This window comes from Sus scrofa, chromosome 13, assembly GCF_054392235.1.
Source record: "Sus scrofa isolate SSC_HxYL_T2T_F1_AM1 chromosome 13, Sscrofa_HxYL_maternal_Yorkshire_Landrace_v2.0, whole genome shotgun sequence".
Taxonomy (NCBI): Eukaryota; Metazoa; Chordata; class Mammalia; order Artiodactyla; family Suidae; genus Sus; species Sus scrofa.
Genome location: NC_139395.1, coordinates 113,041,208 through 113,065,592, shown reverse-complemented (window position 1 = coordinate 113,065,592; position 24,385 = coordinate 113,041,208). Strand labels below are relative to the sequence as shown.

The window sequence follows — 24,385 nt, the reverse complement described above, 5'->3', positions numbered from 1 at the left end:
AGGTTTTTTTTTAACGAGTTAAACTTGAACTGATTCTCACTGATTTATTCTCTCAGTAATATGCTGACACTCTCCTGCCCTGCTGCGTCTATTAGAAGAAGCACTTACATTTAAGTAAAATCCATTAATAAAGCATCTCTTCAGTTAGAATCTAAAGGCTTATTCATAATGCCTGGATGAAAACTTACCTTTTTGACTTCTTTACTTGATCTGAATGTTTGCTGAACAAAAGAATCGCTTTCAATGGCTTCAATTTCTTTGACTCTTTTTACTTGTTCAACCAGGGTGGCTTGGTCTATAAAAGAGGGTATAATGTCAGTGTATTTTGGTGTGTATGCTTGTTAACAACACTATATCCAAGCAGCGTTCTATAGAGTAATTTTATGACTTATCAAATTTGACTGGATGGAAAGAAAAAGACATTATATTTAAATTACAATAGAAACTTTTTCCCCTTCTGGAGACCCACAAATATAACATTCCTATACACTAAGACTCTCACCTAAAACCTAAAACATTGCTGAGAAGGTACTGCTATAATGATCCAAGATAATCTGGGCTAATCTGGTAGGAGGACTTTACTTTTTTTTTTCAATTTTACTATGGAAATGCATATAAAAGAAATAAAAACACAATGATTCCATCCGTACCCATCACCTAGTTTTTACAATAACTAATTTTCTGTTATTCCTATTTAATCTATCCATGCCTACTTCAATTTTTGGGGTGGACCTGGAATATTTACAGATAAATCCCAGACGTCATGCCATGTTACCCCTAAATATTTTATTAGGCAACTCAGATATGGGCTTGAGAAAAAAACAAAACAAAACAGCAACATAACTACAATACTATCTCCACATCCAACATCACTAGCAGTAATTCTTTAGTATTATCGCATATTGCCCATATTTAATTTTTGCTGATTATCCAGGAAAGTAAATAAAGTTGGTCTGTTTGAAACAGGATCCAAACAAGGTCTGCACATTACATTAGTTGCTATGTATCTTAAATCCCTTTTAATCACATACAGTCTACCATTTCTTCTTTTCAGCCATTTATTTACTGAAGAAAACTGATTAGCCTTTAAAATTTCCTACATTCTGGATTTCACTGATTTTAGTCTCATGGTGTTACTTAACATGTTCTTCTTCTTCTTCTTTTTTTTTTTTTTTCTTTTTTGCCATTTCTTGGGCCGCTCTTGCGGCATATGGAGGTTCCCAGGCTAGGGGTCGAATGGGAGCTGTAGCCACTGGCCTACACCAGAGCCATAGAACGAGGGATCTGAGCCGCGTCTGCAACCTTACAGCTCACGCAACGCCGGATCCTTAACCCACTGAGCAAGGCCAGGGACTGAACCCGCAACCTCATGGTTCCTAGTAGGATTTGTTAACCACTGTGCCACGACGGGAACTCCCTAACATGTTCTTCTATCCCTCGTATTTTGTGTAAACCAGTAGTTAGATCAAGAAAGGGATACGATTCAGATTCAATTTATTTTGGCTAAGAATACCTCATAGGAGATGATGTGTAATTCTTACTACATCATATTAGGATGTGCTGCTTCCACTTTCAATGATAAGATTGATAGGTAGGTCCAAGTTGATGTCAGCCTGAACTCTGTTATAAAGTTCTCCATCAAACTTTAACTTAATGGTTTTGGCAGACATTAATGTTTGTTGCTTAGATCCTTTATTAGACATTGCAAAATGGTGATTTTTTTTCTAATTTTATATTTATCCTGCATTTATTGGCTTTGATTCTTCTACAATAAAGAACTTCCCTCACTGACCCTTTTGTGACTGTCAAATATGGTCTGTACAGGAAAAGGCAGGATAAATATTTAATACTTTCCCTTTATCAATTTTGATCCAAAGATAACCACTATGAGCTCATGAGTATTTATATATATATTAATGAATTTCAAACCATAGTGATCATTTTAATAATTTGATTCTACCTTTGGGTAGTGAGAGCCTCTTCAAGTTGGCTCATGCATTCTTTTGATAGGATCTCTTTTGCCAAGGTGTGATAAGATGTCCCAGGTTCATCTTGTACAGTTCCTACCTTAGACTTTAAATTAGACATTTCTCCAAAGGGCCTGGGATTCCTTGTAATGGGAAATGATATTTAAAGACAATAACCTGGGCGGTAAGGGTGTTTATTGTTACTACATTGTCATTGCTTCTTAGCCTTTTCAGTGGATGGGATAGGAAATATATATTTTTAAAAAAGAAAAATTAATACGAGTTCATGATGATATTACTAACCAAATTAAGGATCATAGGACTTGTAAATCTGTTATACTAGTATATCTTTTCTTCAAAGAATATCAGGCCTTAATGGTATTATCAAAAGTACTTTTATATTATGTTTTTCATAATATGCGAGCTGAGGATGTACTAGTTTCAAAATAATAATACAAACATGACTAGTAACAATGAGATGTATTAATGCAGTTTAAAATTTCTTTATGGTTCTTTTTGATCTTAGGATTCACTCCACTGATGAACTGTTAAAACTCTGAAGTCACTTGAAGTAATTCTCCATGTGATTACGCAGCAACTTGATACACAGGTTCATTTGTTCATTTTTGATTTTTAGATCTTTTTTTATTCTATTGTTTTCATGACTGATGCTTTTTAATTGCATAGAACACTTACATGGTTCTAAAGTCAAAATTTAAAACATCTTTCAGAGAAGTTTAGGTTTCCCTTTCTATTCCATTCCCCTAGTTCTTTCTCTAATCCATAAGTAATCATTTTTATTATTTGATTTTTATCCTTCCATTGCTTACTTCTGAAAAGAGAAGTATACATATTCCCTTCTTTCTTGCACAAAATTAGCATAATGTATACATTCCTGTGTATATTATTTCTCTTACTTAAGAGTATGTCTTCCATAGTAGTACAGAGACTTCCTCATTCTATGTTACAGATGTATAGTAACCTACTCTATGGTTTTATGATAGTCTTTTTTTTTTTCCTACCCATATCCTATTAATGGTCATTTGAGTTGCTTGCAGGCCTTTGCTTTTACACTTAGTGCTTTAATAAATAGCCATATACACGTGTCATTTCATATTCTTTGAATATACATATTTTTTTTCACACGTTAGCTGGCCAGGAAAAATGAAACATTATAGTTTGCACCCTTGCTGTTTAAACTCTTGGTCTAAGCTGGTATGAATAATAGCTGAATTAGTGGCTACCGTATACTCAGCTAAGGCATCTAAAAGTGCTGGGATTTTAGACTTTATGAATAATAACTGAATTTATATTTTAAGAAACAACTGTAATAACTGATTTAATGAAGTAAAGTTACTTGCATCAAAGTAATATTTACATAAGCTGAAAAGGTTGAATGATACAGATAGTATGAGAAGAAATTTGGTTTAATATGTTCAATAAAAATTAGCATTTTATGAAAAATCTTTGCTTTAACTTTTAGCAAATTACAAATTATAATTATATAGTCTTATGCAAGCCTCAGTTAATTTAAGAGAAAGACAGTGCTTCTGAAGATGTGTCCCTGACAGCTGTAACCAGGCTTTTCTCATGTGAGAAATCATGCATGGAATGTTTGGAAGTAACAGCCATCAGAGCCAACACTCCCATCTTTGGAAGAATACATTTTTCTACATAAAAGCAAGGACTGTCAGAGTGTCATGGAAGAGCAAATAGTTCCACATGCTTTAGAATAAAAGCTCCTGTGGATTTTAATTATGCAATGTACTAATTGAGCATGCACAATGAGAGAAGACTCTTTGCCCAGCTAACTTATTAATATTAACACATCCCATGCCAGAGGATATTTTTACTAGTTACATGTATAATGGCATTACATAGCAGAGAAAAATCATAATGGATACCATTCCAAGTGATCTGACCTTAATTTGTCAATATGAAAACACATTTGGTTCTGCGGGTCTTAACTAGTTTCACAATTACTTCACAGTCACCAGTTCTCAACCAAAAGACAGTATTTCTTACTTCAGGGTGATGTTTCATATGTATCAAATGTTTGGCCCTTTATATATTTTTTCTCTAACATATTCTCTCACTTGGATTTACAAAGCACATCATTAGTATTAAATGTCAGAGGTGAGCTCACAAACATTACTTGATGTCTAAAGCTTGCAATGTTTGTAGCTTTAAATATGGGCATAAATAAAAGTGTTAGCACAGAAGCTGGCCAAAGTGCCAGTATGTTTAACAAAATAGTATGGGAGAAATTATATAGGAAGGAAAGAGAAAGATTAGAGGAAGAACAGAACATTATCTTTGTGTTTCTTTAAAGATCACTTCAGGACTAACAAAGTGACAGGGCAGATAGGGGAAAGCCTATCTGTCTGACTTATAATATGAAAATAAAGCCTTACAATGTGGGAAATATTTTACAGGTGATAGTTAAATTAAAGAGTAAAAGAGTGATATTTAAATTGAAATTTGAAAGATTCATGAGATATTTACATTTTCAGCCTTATAAATAGCTCAGCTCCATGCTGTCTGAAAACAGGCATAAAAAAAGGTTTTAAATTGCTTCATACTCAAAAATTTTAAGATCAATGTCTACAAATGTACGCCTTATGTATAACCCTGTCATTTGGAGAAGCAGAATAAAACACATCAATAATATATAGTAAATTGTTTTAAATTCAGGCTCTTTAAGTTTTACATGCCAATTTGTCATTTAAAATTCTGTACCAATTTTAAGACTGGAAAGAAAGTGAATTAAAACTAGTTAGTGGTTGCCAAAGGGGAGGGGAAGGGAGTGGGGTGGTTGGGGAGCTTGGGGCTAATAGATACAAACTATTGCCTTTGGAATGGATTAGCAATGAGATCCTGCTGTGTAGCACTGGGAACTATGTCTAGTCACTTATGAGGGAGCATGATAATGTGCAAAAATAGAATGTGTACATGTATGTGTAACTGGGTCACCATGCTGTACAGTAGGAAAAAATTGTATTGAGGAAATAACTATTAAAAAAAACTAGTTATTATTCACATGCTTCCTGTGAATGCCTAGCATACAAAGTATCTTGTATTCATCAGCCATGAGGTAAAAATAAAGTGACACCCTAGGAGAATAAAAATTACAGGATGTTTCTAAACATTAACATGGTAAACATGGAGTAAACATATATATTAGCACTTGATGATTTTTGATAAAACACATCATTGGTAAACAAAATGACTTCCATAGGTTGTTTGCAAGATGTCCACATAAGGGATACGTATTTCACAGTAAAAGAAAATAACAGAGTCAGAAAGCTAAGTCACTACAGGCTAAAAAAATCAATACTAACTCACTGAATTTAAAATTATTTTATTCCTTTTGTGATGAAAAGTTAAAATCAAATATTTTATTGGTTACTGCTAATGTTATAAAAATTAGGCTCACCTAATACTTCAAGTTATATCTGACAATTTCACATGACACACTGACAGAAATTTCTTTAAAATATGATACAATGGTACACAAAGTTAAGATTAGTAAATAAAGACGACAAGGTCAAAGATAAACCTTTGATTTGAAAAGACAAAATTTTAATCCATACACAATTTGTAGATGACACGCAAATCTCTCTAAACTGGAAGCAATGCTAGGCTGAGAACAGCAGATGGCACTGTTACCCAGGATGTAATCATGGGCTAAGAAACAACATGAGTTTCGTGAAAGGTATCTTACGCATGAAAATCTCATCTCCAAATGACTCCCTTTGAAAATTAATAATTTATGAATTTCCCCAAAGTTGAAAGGCATTCTTACGTTACAAAGAGTTTGGGTCGGTTGGATTCATAGTTATTGAGTTACTTATGCTACTTTTCTCTCCTGGGGCGGGGTGGGTGGAGACATATATACTAATAGTATTGCTATAGATACATAAATAATACAAGAAAAGATCTTATTCTCAGTTTAAATTGACTCAAATTCTAGTCAAAAGTGAAAATATATGTGAAATTTCCTTTATGGTATATATAATACAGACACTGAAAACAAAACAAAACTTTTGAAATGTAAAGCATTTTCAACTGCTTTACAAGAATGAAAAAAAAAAAAAAACCCAAGAAAACAATAACAACTGGCTATTCAATAAATAAGTAAATAAAGATGGCTATTTTACAAAATTTTTAAACAAATAAAACATTCTATAAAGCTAGTTGGAATTCTAAAGCTAAAACAACTTCCATCAACACAAGTTTTAATGAAATGCAGCCACTGCTTTCTCCTCAAAACAAATATTATAAATAAGTTTCTTTCATAAACCATATATTAAAATTCATCCAATCCCAACATTTTAAGGTTGTTCATAAATCCCATATACCTGGGCACCAATTTCTAGAGTCGATATTCACAAATAACGTGAACAGAGAAAACTTAAGTAGAATGTGGCTTGTCTACCAGTCTTCTGGAAGCTTATGATACAGAACCAAGTTATATATACCAATGAGGCTCATGGAGTGTCTCTGACAACAACCCCCCCCATGGATGGAGTCCAAGACAGACTCCTCTTACCAAAAAAATGCTTTCCATATCAAATTAAGTAATAGGAATAACTTTAATGTGAATGACCAGTGAAGAATTTCTGATAAACATTTTAATAAATGCAAGTGAACTGAGCATCAGCTATATTTTATGGAAAACAAAATCAACACTGAAAACCCACGCAAATTCTACCTCATTTAGTTCCTCTCACCTCAAATACTTTTACCTTTTCTGAATCCTTGCCACCTGTGAGAAAAGGAGCCTTCTCCATAATTCATTTGGCTCTCAGCATATGTTACCTTGCACTGATAGTAATCTCTTGATGAGTGAAAGATTCATTTCCCCTGCTAGAGGGGACTTACCCCTTTGTGTCAACTCCAGGAGTTAGTATAGTGTGCTCTATTATTTAGTAAGCAGTCAATAAACATTTGCTGAAAACTTAAAAATTAAAGGTCACTAAAGTAACCATTATAAAAAATCACGGGGGGGGGATGTCAAATTATAGGAAGTTTTTTGTAACTTAAGAAATCAAATGCCCTTAAGTGGTTAGTTTTAATAGGTCCAGATTCAGACTATCTGGATTAAACTCTGTCTCTGCCACTTATTAGCTTTGTGACCTTGGGCCAGTGGATTGTGAAGGTTTCAGTTTTCTCCTTTGTGGCTCAGGGAAACAGCTGAAACATCATAGGATGGTTGAGAGGTTGACTCCCTCTTTTTTCCTCCCTTTCTCACTCCATGCCTACTTCCAAATATTTGAGTGCATTCAGGAATTGTCTGCATACGAGGGTTTAGAGACATATATGAATTTCTTCCTTCATGGAGCTTACCGTTTCAATGGAATAGATGAATAATAAACATGTAAATAAACAATATAAAATCAAGGAAAATACAGCAGGGTAGAGGGCTACAAAGGAGAAATGGGGGCTATCTCACATGGGGTAACCAGGAAAGCACTTCTTGGTGATTATGGCAGAGAGAAGAATCATATGAAGGAGCAAGTCATGGAAATCTGGGAGTTCTGTTATGCTGATCATTGTGTTCAGCACAAGGCTAAGGGAGCATAAAAAGCCCTTAATTCTGAGAGCCATTATTAGTAATAGTACTACAGCGCTGACTTAGCAGTCATACTAAAGACATGGAAATTGGCTATAAAGCTCTCATTTCTGCCATATGTTTTAAGCTGGCAATCTCTTTTATTTTTTATTTTTATTTTTTTTTGAGTGCAGCGAGGCAATTAACTATCTTTAACTCACACCTCTTGTGGCAAGACTGTGGGAAGAATGGGAAGAGGGCCCAGGCTTGGGCACATCTCTGAGAAGGCACAAAAGGCCCAGCTGAAGCTTATCACCCAGCAAGACACTGGAGAGCCCCTGACTCAAAGAGTGCCGCAGGGTGAGCTGAGTAGTGCTTGCTGACACAAGGCCTCCCAGGCTCCAGTGACTCAAGAGATGGGAGGTCCTGTCACTTCCTAATGGATGTCTAGTAATCCACACTCCCTAAAATGGCAGTTGTGTGGTAGAAATCATGTTTTTAAGCAAACGTATATTAGTGCAGTGTTTGTAAGTCTGCAGACACTTGTTTTGATCATCAGTATCTGGAAGGCCTTTCCAGTGAGGAGGGTCATAGAGGCTAATTTTTCATTTAAATGGTTGTTAAAAAGGCCAGATGAGCTGTTATGGTTGCAGAAGTAGTAATCGCAGCAGTAAAAGAAGCTTACATTTATGGCTCTGAGTGCTAAGTGCTTCACATGGATTACCTCGTTTAACTTAACCATCTCTCTTATGATCCATGAGAGATAGTACTATTTTTATTCTCACTGTTCACATGAGAAACGGAGGCTTAAGTAACTTGGCCAAGGTCATAAGGCTAGAAGTGGGATCCAAATCCTGAACCGTGATCCAGACATTATTTCTAGCCATACAAATTCTTTACCACACTTGCTAAGCAATACATTATTTTTTTCTCCTTCTCATCCTCTCACTAGAATAATAAATGTTCTTGGTATTGTTCTTATTCTGCATTTTAATGCTTATCCATTCAGTACAATACAATGTAGCTTTATTTGTAGAAGAGAGGCCATATATATTGTCTTCGTCTTCTGGCATTATCTTAAGCTAGATTACAGACATTTTTCATACATTTTTCCATTTTTCAGAATCTTTCATACTCAAATATGTTTTTAAAGAATTATATATATCACCTTCTGAGAATCTTTATTAATGGATAAAGAAAATGAAGTTTTAAGAAAACACACCATTTTTTCATTTAAGCCTAAAGACACCTGGGTAGTAAATTACCCCTTTAGAGCTGTTCTGTATTTATTGTGCAGCAATTATTGTTTCAAAAAACTAGAAAGGTTTCTGAGAATTTGGCTAAACCAAAAAACACTATGCAGATCAACTATATAGACTAATGCCTTATGCGTGTTTCAAATGTAATAAACATGGGTGATCAAATCAGGTTTGTGATTTAGTAGTGGTTAAGGAATAATAACTCCAACAAGGCTAAAGCTACTGGAAGTTTTCTTATTTCAACAGGATAGAAGAAAAGAATATAATTTGAGGTATACCAGATTAACAGAGCAGAATACAGGCTCTAAAGTTGCTATTTGTTGTTCATTTTAATTCTAAAATTCTTACTGACTCTAATTAAAATTCTGTAGATGGAAGAGTTGTATGTTTCTAAGGAACTTGCAGTGAATGCTGTCTGCCAGCCATCTCCAAACACCCCATAACCACACACAACTCGCCTGTCAGGAGAGCTAATGCAGACATCGCAGGGCACACCACATTTGTCACTGTGGCTAATATCAGAGATACGCAGCTCTTTTTTCTTAGCACACAAAAGCAAGATATGTAATTCAATGCTCAATTTACCCTTGTCTCGCAGGAGATTTTTCCCCGCTAATTGATAGAAATTAAGCCATTAATCAAGCCACTAGCCATCATTCAAACCAGAGAAGATGAATACAAACTTTCATCATAACCACCTTCTCCATTTTAGTGTTCATTAGCATTAATTTTTAATGCAATTATGCTATTCTTTTACGCTGAGCTCATAAATTACTGCTCTTTTGTTGCTGGCTGGCCTTGTAAAATCCAAACTAATGCTTTGCGCTCTGATCTTAAAGGCAATTACTAGATTCTTCTATCTTTTATATCTTTGCATCCCAAATAACATACATATATATATATATATATATATATATATATACACATATGACACCCATGACTATGTCTATTTATTTTTTCAATGCCTCTATATAAAAATTTCTGTGAACATATAAATGTAGTAAAATGTACCTAAAGTGTAAACACACACACACACACACATATACTACATTACAAATATACATGTTAATGTAGAAATAAGATCCCACAATCATACTGTATTATTTTGGGTTCAATATAAAGATTTTGTTGCAGTTTCTCATAATTAAAATGTAATGCATCACTGTATTAAGGTTATAATTTTTATAACAAATTAGAGAATAGGAATATTAATAGTGACTATTATATACATGTATAAGGGTCAAAAAACTACTAAAAACAGAAAGAATAACTAGGAAATATCTAAATCCCTGAGTTCTTTATCTAGGGTTATTGTTTTATGTTTAAAGCTGTATTTAAAAAAACTTGTACTGAAATCTGAACATTAATAAGATGAAAATGAAGAGTAATGGAAGATCAGAAGAACTAATTACTTATCCCAAAGCTTGTTTATGACCCCATATAATAACTCCATAGTCTTGTATTTTGTGAAGTGAATACATCTGTTTATTAGAGGATGAGAGTAAAATGAAAAGACAAATTTTCCATACACAAATACTGGACCCAGAAACAGTGTATCCACTCAGTCCTGAATCCCAGAGAGAGTGGAAAGATGTAGTCTCTTTATAATCCCCAAAAAGCTTGCAGTTATTCTCACTCCCAGGTGCAGAGGAGATTAAAAACAAATCTGCACCTCTCTTCTTTGTATCTGCCTTTGTTTGCAAGTTGTTACATTCAGACTGCTCATTAGCTAGAGGAAGGTACATATGTGGCATTAAGACTAATAAAACTTATTGGGAAAATGTCAGCAACACCGTAGTTGGTGTCAGACTAGTCAACTTTTGGAGTTGCACAGCTGCCGCCTACCCTAACATCACAGCGTTGGAGTGAGGAGTAGAGAGTATATACCTATCTTCAAATTATTAACTTCTGGAGATAGAGGAAAGGTGATCAGCTTGATTTTATCCTGTGGTTCCTCTCATGGCTTGTCTTTTATTATATTTCATATTTACCAGAAAGTTATACATGGATTAGAAGCAACAAGGCTTAATTCTTCAAGGACTCAATTCTCTGAACCAGGGGACTTGTTATGCCAGGACAAGAGGACAGCCTAAAGTTGTCTTTTGTGGTCCCTTCTTTTATGATGTCAGAAGCAAATGGGTATCTAACTTATCTGAACATTAAGGCTGTCAATATACAGCTGTGGATTCTTCTTCTTTTTAAGTCTTTTTTAGGGCCACATCCTCAGCATATGGAAGTTCTCAGGCTAGGGGTAGAATCGGAGCTGCAGCTGCCGACTACACCACAGCCACAGCAATGCCAGATCCCAGCCACATCTGTGACCTACGCCACAGCTCATGGCAACATAGGATCCTTAACCCACTGAGCAAGGCCAGGGATTGAATCTGTGTTTTCATGGATCCTAGTTGGGTTTGTGACTGCTGAGCCATGATGGGAACTCCCAAAGTTGTATACTGTAATACCTCTTCTTATAAGCATTTTCTGTTTAGGCTCCTAAGCTTAGAGAAAATAGTCCATGGCTCCCCATACTTTAATTTCCCTGAACACAGTAACAGAAATGCTAGGGTTCAGAAACAGGAGTTGAAATTAATTCAGCCAGCATGTATTTAGGGCCTATACCTTCAGGTGTAGACTGGTGCAGGAGATTTCTGGTTGAAGATGACATAATTTTTTACCTTTTCAGAGTCCATGGGCAAAGTCGAACTTTCGTTCAGAAGTTTTATTGACAAGTAATTATGAGCTGACTGTACAGTGAGTAGGTATAGGGATTTGTTGTGTTTACAAAGTGCTTTTGCATTATTATTTCATTTCACACATAATTTTTGGTCATAAATAATACCCCCATTTTTCAAATCAGATATTTGATACACTCAAAGTTCAAGAGATACTTAAGAGGCAGAGTTGGGATATGAAGCCAAGTCTTTGTAGTTCAAATTCTGTATGTTTCCCATTGTACCAGGTGGCTCCTTAGCTTTTGGAATCTCTGATAACTTTACATGATGAATAGTTATGATTGTTTATGCTTATTTCATATATTTATCAAATACACATACAATTTTGATCTTTTAGAGAGGGGATAGGGAAAATGGTATTGGATGGTAAAAAATATAAATTTCTCTTAAAATCAGAATATTTTGCTATACTATTAATAAAGTGCAGTATATAAAATCATAAGGTTTAAAGAAACTAGAGAATACTACAAATTGATTATTTAAAAATTATTGAGGTATAATTTACATATAATAATTACTCAAAGCATACAATTCAGTGAGTTTTGACAAATGTATACACCTGTGTAACCAATACCAAAATCAAGATATAGAATATTTGAATCACCACCAAAAATTTCTTTGTGCCTCTCTGTGGTCAATTTCTATCTGTACCCTGACCCCAGACAATTACAGATCTGCTTTCTGCTGGTATGGTAGTCTCCACTTTCTAGAATTTTTCATATAAATGGTATATTCTTTTAGGTCTGATGTCTCTCATTCTGCATATTCCTGTGATAGCTGCACATTGTTGGGTATATCTTTTTTTATTACTGGTAGAATTCTATTCTCTTATTAATTCATATACAATTCTACAAAAGAATATAGAATTCTATATATGAATACATCCATAATTTGTCTATTCACCCATTTTTTTTTTTCCTTTTTTCTTTTTAGGGCCACACTTGTGGCATATGGAAGTTCCCAGGCTAGGGGTTGAATCAGAGCTGCAGCTGCTGGCCTATGCCACAGCCATACAACAACGGATCCATGCCGCATCTACAGCCTAAACCGCTGCTTGTGACAACCCCAGATTCTTAACCTGCTGAGCAGGCCAGGGATCGAACCCACATCCTTGTGGATACTATGTCAGTTTTGTTATTAACCCGTTGAGCCAGAATGGGAACTCCAGTTTTTGGCTTCTAAGAATAAAGTTGCAGGAGTTGCTGTCATGGCTCAGTGGTTAACGAATCTGACTAAGAACCATGAGGTTGTGAGTTTGATCCATGGCCTTGCTCAGTGGGTTGAGGATCTGGTGTTGCCATGAGCTGTGGTGTAGGCCGCAGATGCGGCTTGGATACCACGTTGCTGTGGCTCTGGCATAGGCCGCTGGCTAGAGCTCCAATTAGACCCCTAGCCTGGGAACCTCCATATGCAGTGAAAAGACCAAAAAGAAAAAGTTGCTATAACATTTATGTACACTTCTCTTAGGTAAATATGTAATATTGGAAATGGTTAGAATATATGGTAGGTTTGGATTGCTCTGATGGCTAATGATATTGAGCAATATTAATGCACTTGTGTGTTTACATTTTTTGCTCTTTATTTAAGTCGTTTGTCTTCTTGCCTTAAGAATTCTTTATATTGAATATACATCTTTTGTCAACATGCCAATATTCTCTACCATTCTTTGACTTGTGTTTTTGTTCCATTTACGTATATGTCTTACAGTAATCCACAGTCTTGATTACTGTAATGTCATAGTTAAGTCTTAAAATCAGGGAGTGTAAGTCATCTAACCTTAGTTCTTTTTAAAAATTGCTCTGATTATTCTATGCTAAATGAATTTTATAGAAAATTGATTCTTGGTAGAAACTTTTCTCCTAACACTTTATGTTGAATTTTAGCATTAGGATACAAAGTATAATTTATAATGAAATTCGCTTTCAGGGATAAGTTGAAATTCAAACGATTAAAAAAATTAAACACTTTCCAAATATGAGTTTGTTAGGTACAATACTTAAAACAAGAAAACTACTGCCAATTACTTAAATCAACTTTAAAAATAGTTTTTGGGGAGTTCCTGTCATGACTCAGTGGTCAATAAATCCAACTAGGAACCATGAGGTTGCGGGTTCCTCACTCAGTGGGTTAAGGATCCCGCATTGCTGTGAGCTGTGGTGTAGGTAGCAGACTCAGCTCTGATCCCACATTGCTGTGCCTGTGGCATAGGCTGGCAGCTACAGCTCCTATTAGACCTCTAGGCTGGGAACCTCCATATGCCATGGGTGTGGCCCTAGAAAAGACAAAAAGAAAAAAAAAATCATAGTTTTTGGGAAATAATCAAGTTATAAAAACTTTATCACAAATAAATACTGCTATTGTCAATTTTTATTTCTTAATGATTTTAGAGTCAAAACTTGAGCCACAGTCATACTATTTTGTAAAGAAGTTGCCACATAACACAATGGTGGCTTAAATGGCTAAAACAATACCGAGGGCAAGATTTTTTTTGGGGGGGTGTCAATAAATGTAGTCTGGAAAATGTATTCGGGAGTTAACAATAAAAGGAAAATCACAAGGGAGAGAAAAAGAAGGTCAGAGGAAGAGAAGAGGCAATTTTTCAGGGTGTGTAAAGAACCAAGGGTGAGTGCATATGTTTAAGAGTCTGAACTCCTTGGAGAAACTCCAACTGTTCAAGGAACAGAACAGGGACATGTAGATCCCAAAGCATCATTTAAGAAGCAACATACATACACACATCTTAAACTAACCTCTGAGGTCTGTAATTATAATTTCCTCTTTGTTTGGCCCATCACTTTGCCAAGACTTTGTCTTCATTATAGCTTTTTTTTTCCTTTCAAAGAAATACAGGTAATATTCTTGGCTTCTAATCAAGAAAAGCCTTAAGTGCCACATTATCTATATTATTAAAGTAGGGTGAGCTCTGTTTATTTCTATACGTTAAAAAACTGTTGGTTAAGATGTGTCAAGAAATATGTATGATTCTTACTTGGTTTAATTTATTGCTGCTAACTTTGGACAAGATAAAAACCTCCTCAACAATGTTATGCAAATTATATGATAGAAGAGCTATGAACTATATGCATAGCTGTACAATGCTTTCAATTAAAGTATTCTGGTGAGATAACCTAATGATTTGATTTTTGAAATTCTACTTTAAGAAAAAGAGTGTAGCAAATATTTAAGTTGGAAATCTCATTACAATAATGATCATACCCTTTAATGTGTGTGTATATACATATATATACATATACACACACATACGTGTGTATGTGTGTGTGTGCATGTGTATGACTGGATCACTTTGCTGTACAGCAGAAATTGACACACTGTAAATCAACTATACTTTAATAAAAATATTTTAAAGAAAAGAAATAAAGGCAATGACAACTGGAAAATGAAATACATATTTTAGCACATTCCCTCCATGACTTTGAGGAAAATCAGCTATAGGAACAAGCAATATTAATATGAACCATCCATTTGCTTCTAACAGTGTATTTTCATGATAAACACAATGCTTTAAGTTATAAAGTTGCAAAATAACAGGCATCTCCACCTCTACTTACAGGTGAAGTAAGTGACTGTGAAAATTAGTGCTCTAAGTTCTAGCTTCACAACTAACTATATTATCTCAGTTAAGTAGTCCCCTTAAATTTCCATCTTCTCTTCTGAGTTAAGATACGGTATCTACTAAAGTGCAAATAAGACCTCTGGTCAGAAGCAGCACCTTAGCAGAGATGAATTTATTATTCCATAGAAGAGCACAGGACCTTATAAGACTGATAAATTCGGAGGAAGGAGAAATCCAAGAGATGAGGAATTTAGGGAAAGATCAGGGTTATGTGGAGGCTAAACCCTGAGAATATGATAAGACAAGGGGTTCTGAAGATGTGAGCAAAGGAACAGGCCAAGAAAGGAAAAGTGAGATGGTGACAGAATGTTTACACTAGTTTGGAGTATCACATGCAGATCTGCCAATCACAGCCCAGTGTGGGAGGACAATAGCTCTAGGCATAGTCTCTTACCATGGAACATAATTTCTGAACAATCTGTTCTTTACATATTTTAATTCTTTTTTTTGGCTGCCCCGTGGCATATGGAGTTCATGGGCCACGGATCAGATTTCAGCAGCAGTTGTGACCTAAGCCATAGCTGTGGCAATGCTGGATCCTTAACCCACTGTGCTGAGCTGGGGATTGAATCTGTGTCCCAGTGCTCCCAGGCGCCATGGATTCTGTTGTATCACAGCAGGAACTCCCACACATTTTTTTTTCTTTTTTAAATTATTTATTTATTTTTATTTCCCCAATACGTTATTATTTTTTTTCTACTGTACAACATGGTGACCCAGTTACACATACATGTATACATTCTTTTTTCCTACATTATCATGTTCCATCATAAGTGACTAGACATAGTTCCCAGTGCTACACAGCAGGATCTCATTGCTTATCCATTCCAAAGGCAATAGCCTGCATCTATTAACCCCAAGCTCCCAATCCATCCCACTCCCTTCCCCTCCCCCTTGGCAACCACAAGTCTATTCTCCAAGTCCATGATTTTCTTTTCTGTGCAAAGGTTCATTTGTACCATATATTAGATTCCAGATATAAGTGATATGATATGGTATTTGTTGTTCTCTTTCTAATTACTTCACTTAGTATGAGAGTCTCTAGTTCCGCCCATGTTGCTGCAAATGGCATTATTTTGTTCTTTTTATGGCTGAGTAGTATTCCATTGTATATATACACACCACATCTTCTTAATCCAATCATCTGTTGATGGACATCTGGGTTGTTTCCATGTCTTGATTATTGTGACTAGTGCTGTAATGAACATGCAGGTGCATGCGTCTTTTTTAATTCTCAAGGATCCACATCAACTACCAATATATGATTGGTATTCTAAGATCTGTGATCTTTGGGAATAGGGAGATGGCAGTGCTAGCAGCAAGGATTCAGCAGTATCTCAAGATCTGAGATCTGAGCAGAAAAATCTATAATAGGTCCATATAAGTGGTCCATATAAGTGGAAATTTATAGACCACTTAAGATGTATTTGCCAGTTTGTAACTGAAACAACTATGGAATATTGGTGATGTTAGATATAAGTAAATTTTATTATTTATTTATTTATTTATTTAGCTTTTTAGGGCCGCACCCACTGCATATGGAAATTCCCAGGCTAGGGGTCAAATCAGAGCTACAGCTGCTGGCCTACACCACAGCCACAGCACACAGCAACGCGGGATCCGAGCCATGTCTGCAACCTATACCACAGCTCATGGCAACACCGGACTCTTAACCCACTGATCAATCCAGGGATCGAATCTGCATCCTCATGGATACTAGTTGGATTCAATTCTGCTGTGCCACAATGGAAACTCCAGTAAATTCTAAGTTAAAAAAAAAGTAGGAATAAAACTCCAACCTATGAAGACTAAGATTGATTAAAAACATAATTGTTACTTACATATACACACAACTACATACATGTGTAAACACTTCCAGGCCTACCTGAACTCATCTAATAGTCACAAAACCAATATAACATAATAATATCAGCACTAAAAATAAACCTTTGGAAATGAAACCGCTGCAAATCCACAATTAATTTAAAACACTTCAAGAAGAGTTTTTACAGGCTGACTTAGGGCTTGATCTGGGCAGTCAAATGGATATAGGAGGTAAATAATCCAGAAGCAATGAGACTGTGATTAGTCAGACAATAAAACAAGTCCCCGGAAGCAATTACTCTCCAACTTGTCAGAAAACCATTTGACCGAAATAATCAGAAAATGGATTTAAAAGATAAATTTCAATGTCTCCCTGCTGTCTTTCTAAAAACCTTGTTTAGTAAACATATTCATAAAGCCAATTACTACCTCAAACAATAATTACCCACTGTAAAAAGTCTTTGTTCAGAAGTGATGACTGAAGGAAGGTTCCTTCTAAACAGAACACATTTACTTGTTCCTTCATGTGCTGATTGAGAGGGAGAAGATATTTATTTCTCTGTGTCTGTCCAGTGAGAGATAATATAAAGCCATAAGCTCTAATAAAGCCAGATCCGGTCCCAAAGGTTATCGACCATCCTGAAACTTTGCTGTAAAGTAGCAATGGGCCAAACAGCGTGAATTGGAGAACCAAACATTATATTCCAAAGTCGAACAGGAATAGTGTTTGGGTCATATGGAGCATTCACAAAGACTTGAGTAGGTATTTGCTGAGTGATGAGCTGAACACAAACAGGCTACTGTTGCTAAAGAATGTGTCATTCCTTTATTAGAGAGGGAAGCTCCTTAGAGACTCTCTCTTTCAATTTTTTTTTTTTTTGAAAATGGCAGACACTAATTTATTGTTCTCAAGAATCACTAGAAAGTACTTAAAAGGTACCTTTTTAAAATTTTTTCAAATTTTTTATGATTTTTATTTTTTCTATTATAGTTTATTTACAGTGTTGTATCAATTTCTACTGCACAGCAAAGTGACCCAGTTTTATATACATATATATATACACATATACATATACTCTTTTTCTCATATTATCCTCCACCATGTTCCATCACAAGTGGCTAGAAATAGTTCCCTGTGCTACACAGCAGGATCTCATTGCTTATCCACTCCAAATACAAGAGTTTGCATCTATTAACCCCAAACTTCTAGTTCATCCCACTCCCTACCCAACACCCAGAAAAGCTACCTTTTCATTGTCCTTGAAACTACTAAATAATGACCTTTGTAGGAGCAGAATTCTATTTCTATTTCTTTTCTGACTCTTCATTCAACAGAGGTGATGACTTCCTTATTGAAATTTTTTTCATTTGGCTTCTATGACACCTTATATTCCTGGTTTCCTTTCTCCTCACTGGTCACAATTCTCCATTTTCCTATATAGTCCTGTCTAAATGTTAGGGTACCTCATTACTTAGATTGGTCCCTTCCTTTTCTCCATCTTTTTTCTTTCTCTAAGTGACCCTTAGCTTTAAGTACCATCTATATGCTCATGACCCTCAAATCTTTAGGTCTTGACATATTTACCAAACTCTGGACCTTGATTTTTCTTTCTCTCTTATTTCCTAAATTTAAACTATCACTTTTCAATGGCTTCCTATCTCATGTAGAATAAAATTCAAACTCCACATTCTTACTTACAAAATCCTACATAACCTGTATCCTGTTAAACTTCAACCAAATCTCTAATCCCTGACCTAGCCAAGCTGGCCTTGTCTTGCATGGTTCCTAAGCATTCTAAACCTGTTTCTCCCTTAGGAGTTTTCTTTTTTCTTTCTTTCTTTTTTCTTTTTTTTGCTGCACCCATGGTATTGGGAAGTTCCTGGGCCAGGGATTAAACCCATGCTACAGCAGTGTCTCAAACCATAGCAGTGACAATGCCAGATCCTTAACCCTCTGAGTCTCCAGGGAACTCCCTTAGGATCTTAATGGAAGGTGTTCCCTCTACTAGAATGATCTTTTCATGGCCAGTACCTTTTGGTTCAGATTTAGTTTAAACACCAGCTCCTCAAGGAGGCCTACCTAGAGCACTCAGTCTAAAGTAGCCAATGGTCATTCTCTAGCACATCAAGGGAGAAACCAGTTAATTGTGAGGCTGTTATAGGTATTTAGGTAAGAGATGATGACTACTCATATCAAGGGTAGCAGAGAAGATGGGGACATATTTTAAATAAAGAATAAACACAAATTTTATGGAAGAGTCAGGGAAAAAGAGAAATCAAATTGATTATCAAGTTTCTGGATCAAGTAACTTTGATAATCAGCAGTACTATTTACTAAGACAAAGAAGACTTGGGGGCTGGGATTAAGAGTTCATTTTGGGAGTTCCTGTTGTGGTGCAGCAGAAATGAATCTGACTACAGTGATGAGGTTGCAGGTTCGATCCTGGCCTCGCTCAGTGGGTTAAGGATTCAGCGTTGCCGTGAGCTGTGGTGAAGGTTGAAGGCACGGTTCGGATCTGATGTTGCTGTGGCTGTGGTGTAGGCTAGCAGCTGTAGCTCCAATTCGACCCCTATCCTGGGAATCTCCGTATGCTGTGGGTATGGCCCTAAAAAGCAAAAAACAAACAAATAAACAAACAAAAAAACAAAAGTCCCATTTTGGCCAAAAAAAAAAAAAAAAGTTCAATTTTAACGATGATTACTTTGAGATGCTTGTACGTTAAAAAAAAAAAAAAAAGGTCTCCAAGTGTGGAGTTCAAAAGAGAAAGTCTAGGATGAAGATATATATTTGGAAGTAATAAGCATACACAAGGCACTTACTGCAATGGAAAATAATAAATTCACTCAAGAGAAAAATTGTAGAAATAGAAAATAAAAGAACAGAGTTCCAATGAATACCAACACTTGCAGATTCTGTAGAAGGACAGGATAGGGCTAATTATGGCTGGCAGGAAAATCAGATAAGTACTATGCTGTATTAAGTGAAAAAAGGGATGTTTCAAAAAGAACTGTGGTGAGTTTTGTTGAATGCTGCTGCAAGGCTGAATACGATGAGAAAAATTCTACTAGATTTGACAAATTAGATAGTATCAATGATAAAACAGTTTTAACAGAATGATGTGGTAAGTCACATTTGAGAAGAATGCTACTTAAATGAAAATTTCTGTTACTGAGATAATGGAAGATAGGATTCTCTAAATGTTACTTCTGCTGAACACAACAATTAATGATAGATAAAACATTTTTAGAAATTAAATTAAATGTATTGCTAAGATCACATGAAGTAGGGAATCTATAGAGACCAAAAAAATTTAGTCTTAGTCGTCCATAACTCACAGAGAAATTGAATCATTTGTGAAAAAAAATTTATAAACCCTAAGCTCAGAAAGTTTTACAGAAAAACTCTACAATGGCTTCAAGGAAAAGATAATTTTGATATTACACAAACTGACTTTCTAACTTGTTTTATTAAGCTACTGCACACTTAATTTAAAAAATAGTCAAGAACAGTACAAAAAAGGAGAAGTTGTAGAAGTCATGAACACAGAGGCAAAAAGGGTAACAGAGGGGAAAATACACACACATATTTGTACACAAATATATATATACACAAGTAAATGTATAATTTAATATATAATTCAAGGAATGTAAAAAGAAGATAATGCATCAAAATCATGTTGGATTAATTCTAGAACCAAAGATTTGCTTCAGCATTAGAAGATATGTGAATGCAATTCTGGACATTGATTAAAGGGAAAAAAAACTAAACTAAAACGCTCAAGTCTTTGACAAAATGAAACATTTACTTATGATTAAAAATAAACTAGGAAAGGAAGGAAACATCTTTAATGCAAAAAGAGATGTACCTCTGCCCCAAACTAATTCAAAAAGGCAGTAAGGCAGATGTACTTAATGGCATAATGTTAAAAAACAGTATCTTGATGCCCACAGATAGGATAATGATGCTAGCTCTCACTAATTCTACTAGGTATTGTCCCAGTCAGTGCAGTAACTTCTTTTTTTTGCAGGAGATAACAAATGGAAAGGAAGAAACAAAAACATCACTTAATAGATAATATCGCTGTCTACACAGAAAGCTGAAAAGTATCTGCAGATACTTTATTAGGTACAAAATCAACATTTAAGAGTCAACTGCATTTATGTACATAATTCATGAGCAGAAAATATAATTTAAATATATAAATTTTGCTTTTTAGTTCCACACCTGTGGCATATGGAAATTCCCAGGCTAGGGGGTCAAATTGGAAAAAGAGCTGCCAGCCTACCCTTCAGTCACAGCAACGTGGGATCTGAGCCTCGTCTGTGACCTACACCACAGCTTGCGGCAACACTGGATACTTAACCCACTGAGGGAGGCCAGGGATCAAACCTGCATCCTCATGGATACCAGTCAGCTTCATTACCTCTGAGCCACAATGGGAACTTCAGAAGTACTCTACATATGTTGGGAAACCTGGTTGGTGAAGAAGCTGGCACTGCAGTTCAGTAAGGAAAAAGGAGTATGGAATAAATGATGTTGGGATAAACAGTTACTCATACAGAAAAAAAAATCCCTATAGTATATCCCATGTACAAAAATCAATTCCAGGGAGTTCCCGTCGTGGCTCAGTAGAAAAGAATCCAACTAGTATCCATGAGGGTGCAGGTTTGATCCCTGGCCTTGCTCAGTGGGTTAAGGATCTGGTGTTGCCATGAGCTGTAGCATAGGTCTGATGTGAGGCTCAGATCCTGCGTTGCTGTGGCTGTGGCACAGGCCAGCAGCTGTAGCCTGATTTGACCCCTAGCCTGGGAACTTCCATATGCCACAGGTGAGGCCCTAAAAAAAAAAAAAAAAAAAAAAAGGTAAAAAATTTAGAAGATAATGTGGAGAATATGCTTACTACTTTGAATTAAGGAAGAATTTCTGAAACAGGATGTAAAAAAGTACGATACATAGAAGAAGGGACTGATAAGTTTGAATACATAAAAATTAAAATCTATTGAGAAAAGATATGTACAATACAGATTAACCAACCAAGAATTAGTAAATGATAAAACCAATAGAAAAATTTATTAAAAGCTTAAACAAGCATGTCAAAGATGAAGAAATACCAATGACTAATAAATGCATGAGAAGATATTCAACTCCATTAGTGATCCTGGAAATGCTCACTGAAACCAAGATCAGACGTCATTTTATTGTTTATTTATTTAGGCCGTACCTGCAGCAAAAGTAAGTTTCCGGGCCAGGGATTGAATCTGAGCTGCAGCTGTGACATACAGCACAACTGAGGCAACACTGGATTCTTAACCCACTGCACAGGCCTCGGATCAAACCTGTGCCACTGCAGAGACAATGTTGGATCCTTAACCCACTGTACCACAGCAGGAACTTCCCCGATGCCATATTATAGTCATAACATTGTGAAAATAAAACCACTCCTGGCAACCATGAAAAAGTCTAGAAATATCAAGTATGGCCAGGGTGTAAAGCAACCAGAAACGTTTTACAATTCTTGTGTGATTAAAGACCGTCACCAATAACTTTGCAAACAATTTGGCACCATCCAGTAGAGCTGAAGACATGTCTACCTTTTATCTTAGCAGTTCTACTCCTAGGCATATATATCCTAGAGATTTCTGCACACGTGCCCCAGGAGAGAGTTACCAGAGCATTTACATCAGTAATATTGTAATAGTAAAAAATGTGAAACAACCCAAATACCCATTAATAGGAGAATTAATAAATTTTGGTATAGTCAGAAAATAGAATAGTTTATAACAGTGAAAATGAATAAACAATAATATAATTATTGCTATGGATGTATATCATAATGCTGAACAGGAACAGAAAGCAAGTCTTAGAAAATCACACTATTTTTTATTTTAAAAAGTTAAAAAGCATCTGAAACTAAATATTACATTATTGGGAATACACATAAATGTGGTGAAACCATACAGAGAAGCAGGAGAATAATGAGCACAAAACTCAGGATAGATAAGATTGGAGAACACTGCAGAAGAGGTTTTCATTGTTTTGTATCTCAAGTTGTGAGATGTATGCAGGTGTCTGCATTATTGTTAGTTTTATACCTTTTATATGCACTAATAAACAGGCTTTTGAATGTATTTCATCATTTAAAAAAGTGGTTTAAAAGTCAATGAGATTAACAAATGTGGATGGGACAATTAGACATCCACATACAAAAGAATGAAGTTAAACCCTTTCCTCACACCCTATGTAAAAACAAACTTCAAATGAATCACAGAGCTAAATGTTAAACCTGAAACTATAAAAATCTTATGGAAAATACAGTAGCAAGTCTTTGACACCTTGGGGTAGTCAAAGTCTTTTTAGATGTGACACCAAAGTATAAATGACATAAGGTAAAGTAGATAAATTGTCCTCCATCAAAAGGAAAAGTTTTTGTGCTTCAAAGTATTTCATCAAGAAAGTGAAAAGACAACCAAGAAAATAGGAGAAAATAACTGTAAATCGTATTTCTGGCATGGGTCAAATATCCAGACTATAAAAGAAGATCTCTTACACTAAAGAATAAGAGGACAAATAACACAACTGAAAAGTAAAAGACATTTTTCCAAAAAAAAAAAAAAGATATACTGATGGCCAATAAGTCCAAGAAAAGATGCTCAACACAATTAGCCATTAAGGTAATGAAAATGAAAACGATGAAATATTACTTCATATCCTCTAGGATGGCTATTATAAAAGACACAGACAATAACAAGTTTTAATAAGGCTGTGGAGAACTTGGAACACTCATACACTGCTGGTGGGAATATAAAATGGTGCAGCCACATTGGAAAACAGTCAGGCAGTTCCTACCTGGGATAAACAGAGTTACCACATGATCCAGTAGTTCTACTGGTAGGTATATACCCAGGAGAAATGAAAACCTCCCTACAAATACTTATACCTGTACAAATACTAGATGGATGTTCATACCAGCCTTATTCATAATAAGTAAAAAGAGGAACAACTCAAATTACCATCAAAAGAGGAGTGGATAAATGAAATGTGATAGATTCTTACAATGGAATAGCTTCAGTCCTAAAAAGGAATGAAAGACTTGAAAACTACATGCTATAATATGGATGAACTTTGCTAAGTGCAAGAAGCCAGTCACAAAACATCATATATTGATTTCATTTACATGAAATGTCCAGAATAGGCAAATCAGGTAGGTAAAAAGTGGACTAGTGGTTGCCTACAACTTGGGGGAGGGAATGGAATAGAATGAGAAGTAACTGCTAACTGGTATAGGGTTTCTTTTTGAGGCAATAAATGTTCTAAAATTGATTAGGAGATGGCTGCACAACTCTTTACATATGAATTGCATGGTAAATGAATTATATTTCAATAAAGTTGGTATACTTTTTAAACAGTGAATTAG

At 35.4% G+C, this 24,385-nt stretch overlaps 1 protein-coding gene across 1 annotated transcript in view; it reads right to left on the bottom strand.

Annotated features, from left to right (window-relative positions):
- The window catches only part of RSRC1 (arginine and serine rich coiled-coil 1), a 439,307-nt gene that overhangs the window by 11,307 nt on the left and 403,615 nt on the right, over window positions 1–24,385 (bottom strand). Inside the window, exon 10 of the mRNA XM_084989968.1 lies at window positions 189–295. Coding sequence (XP_084846094.1) covers window positions 189–295 — 107 coding nt within the window. The remainder of the gene's footprint in view (window positions 1–188; window positions 296–24,385) is intronic.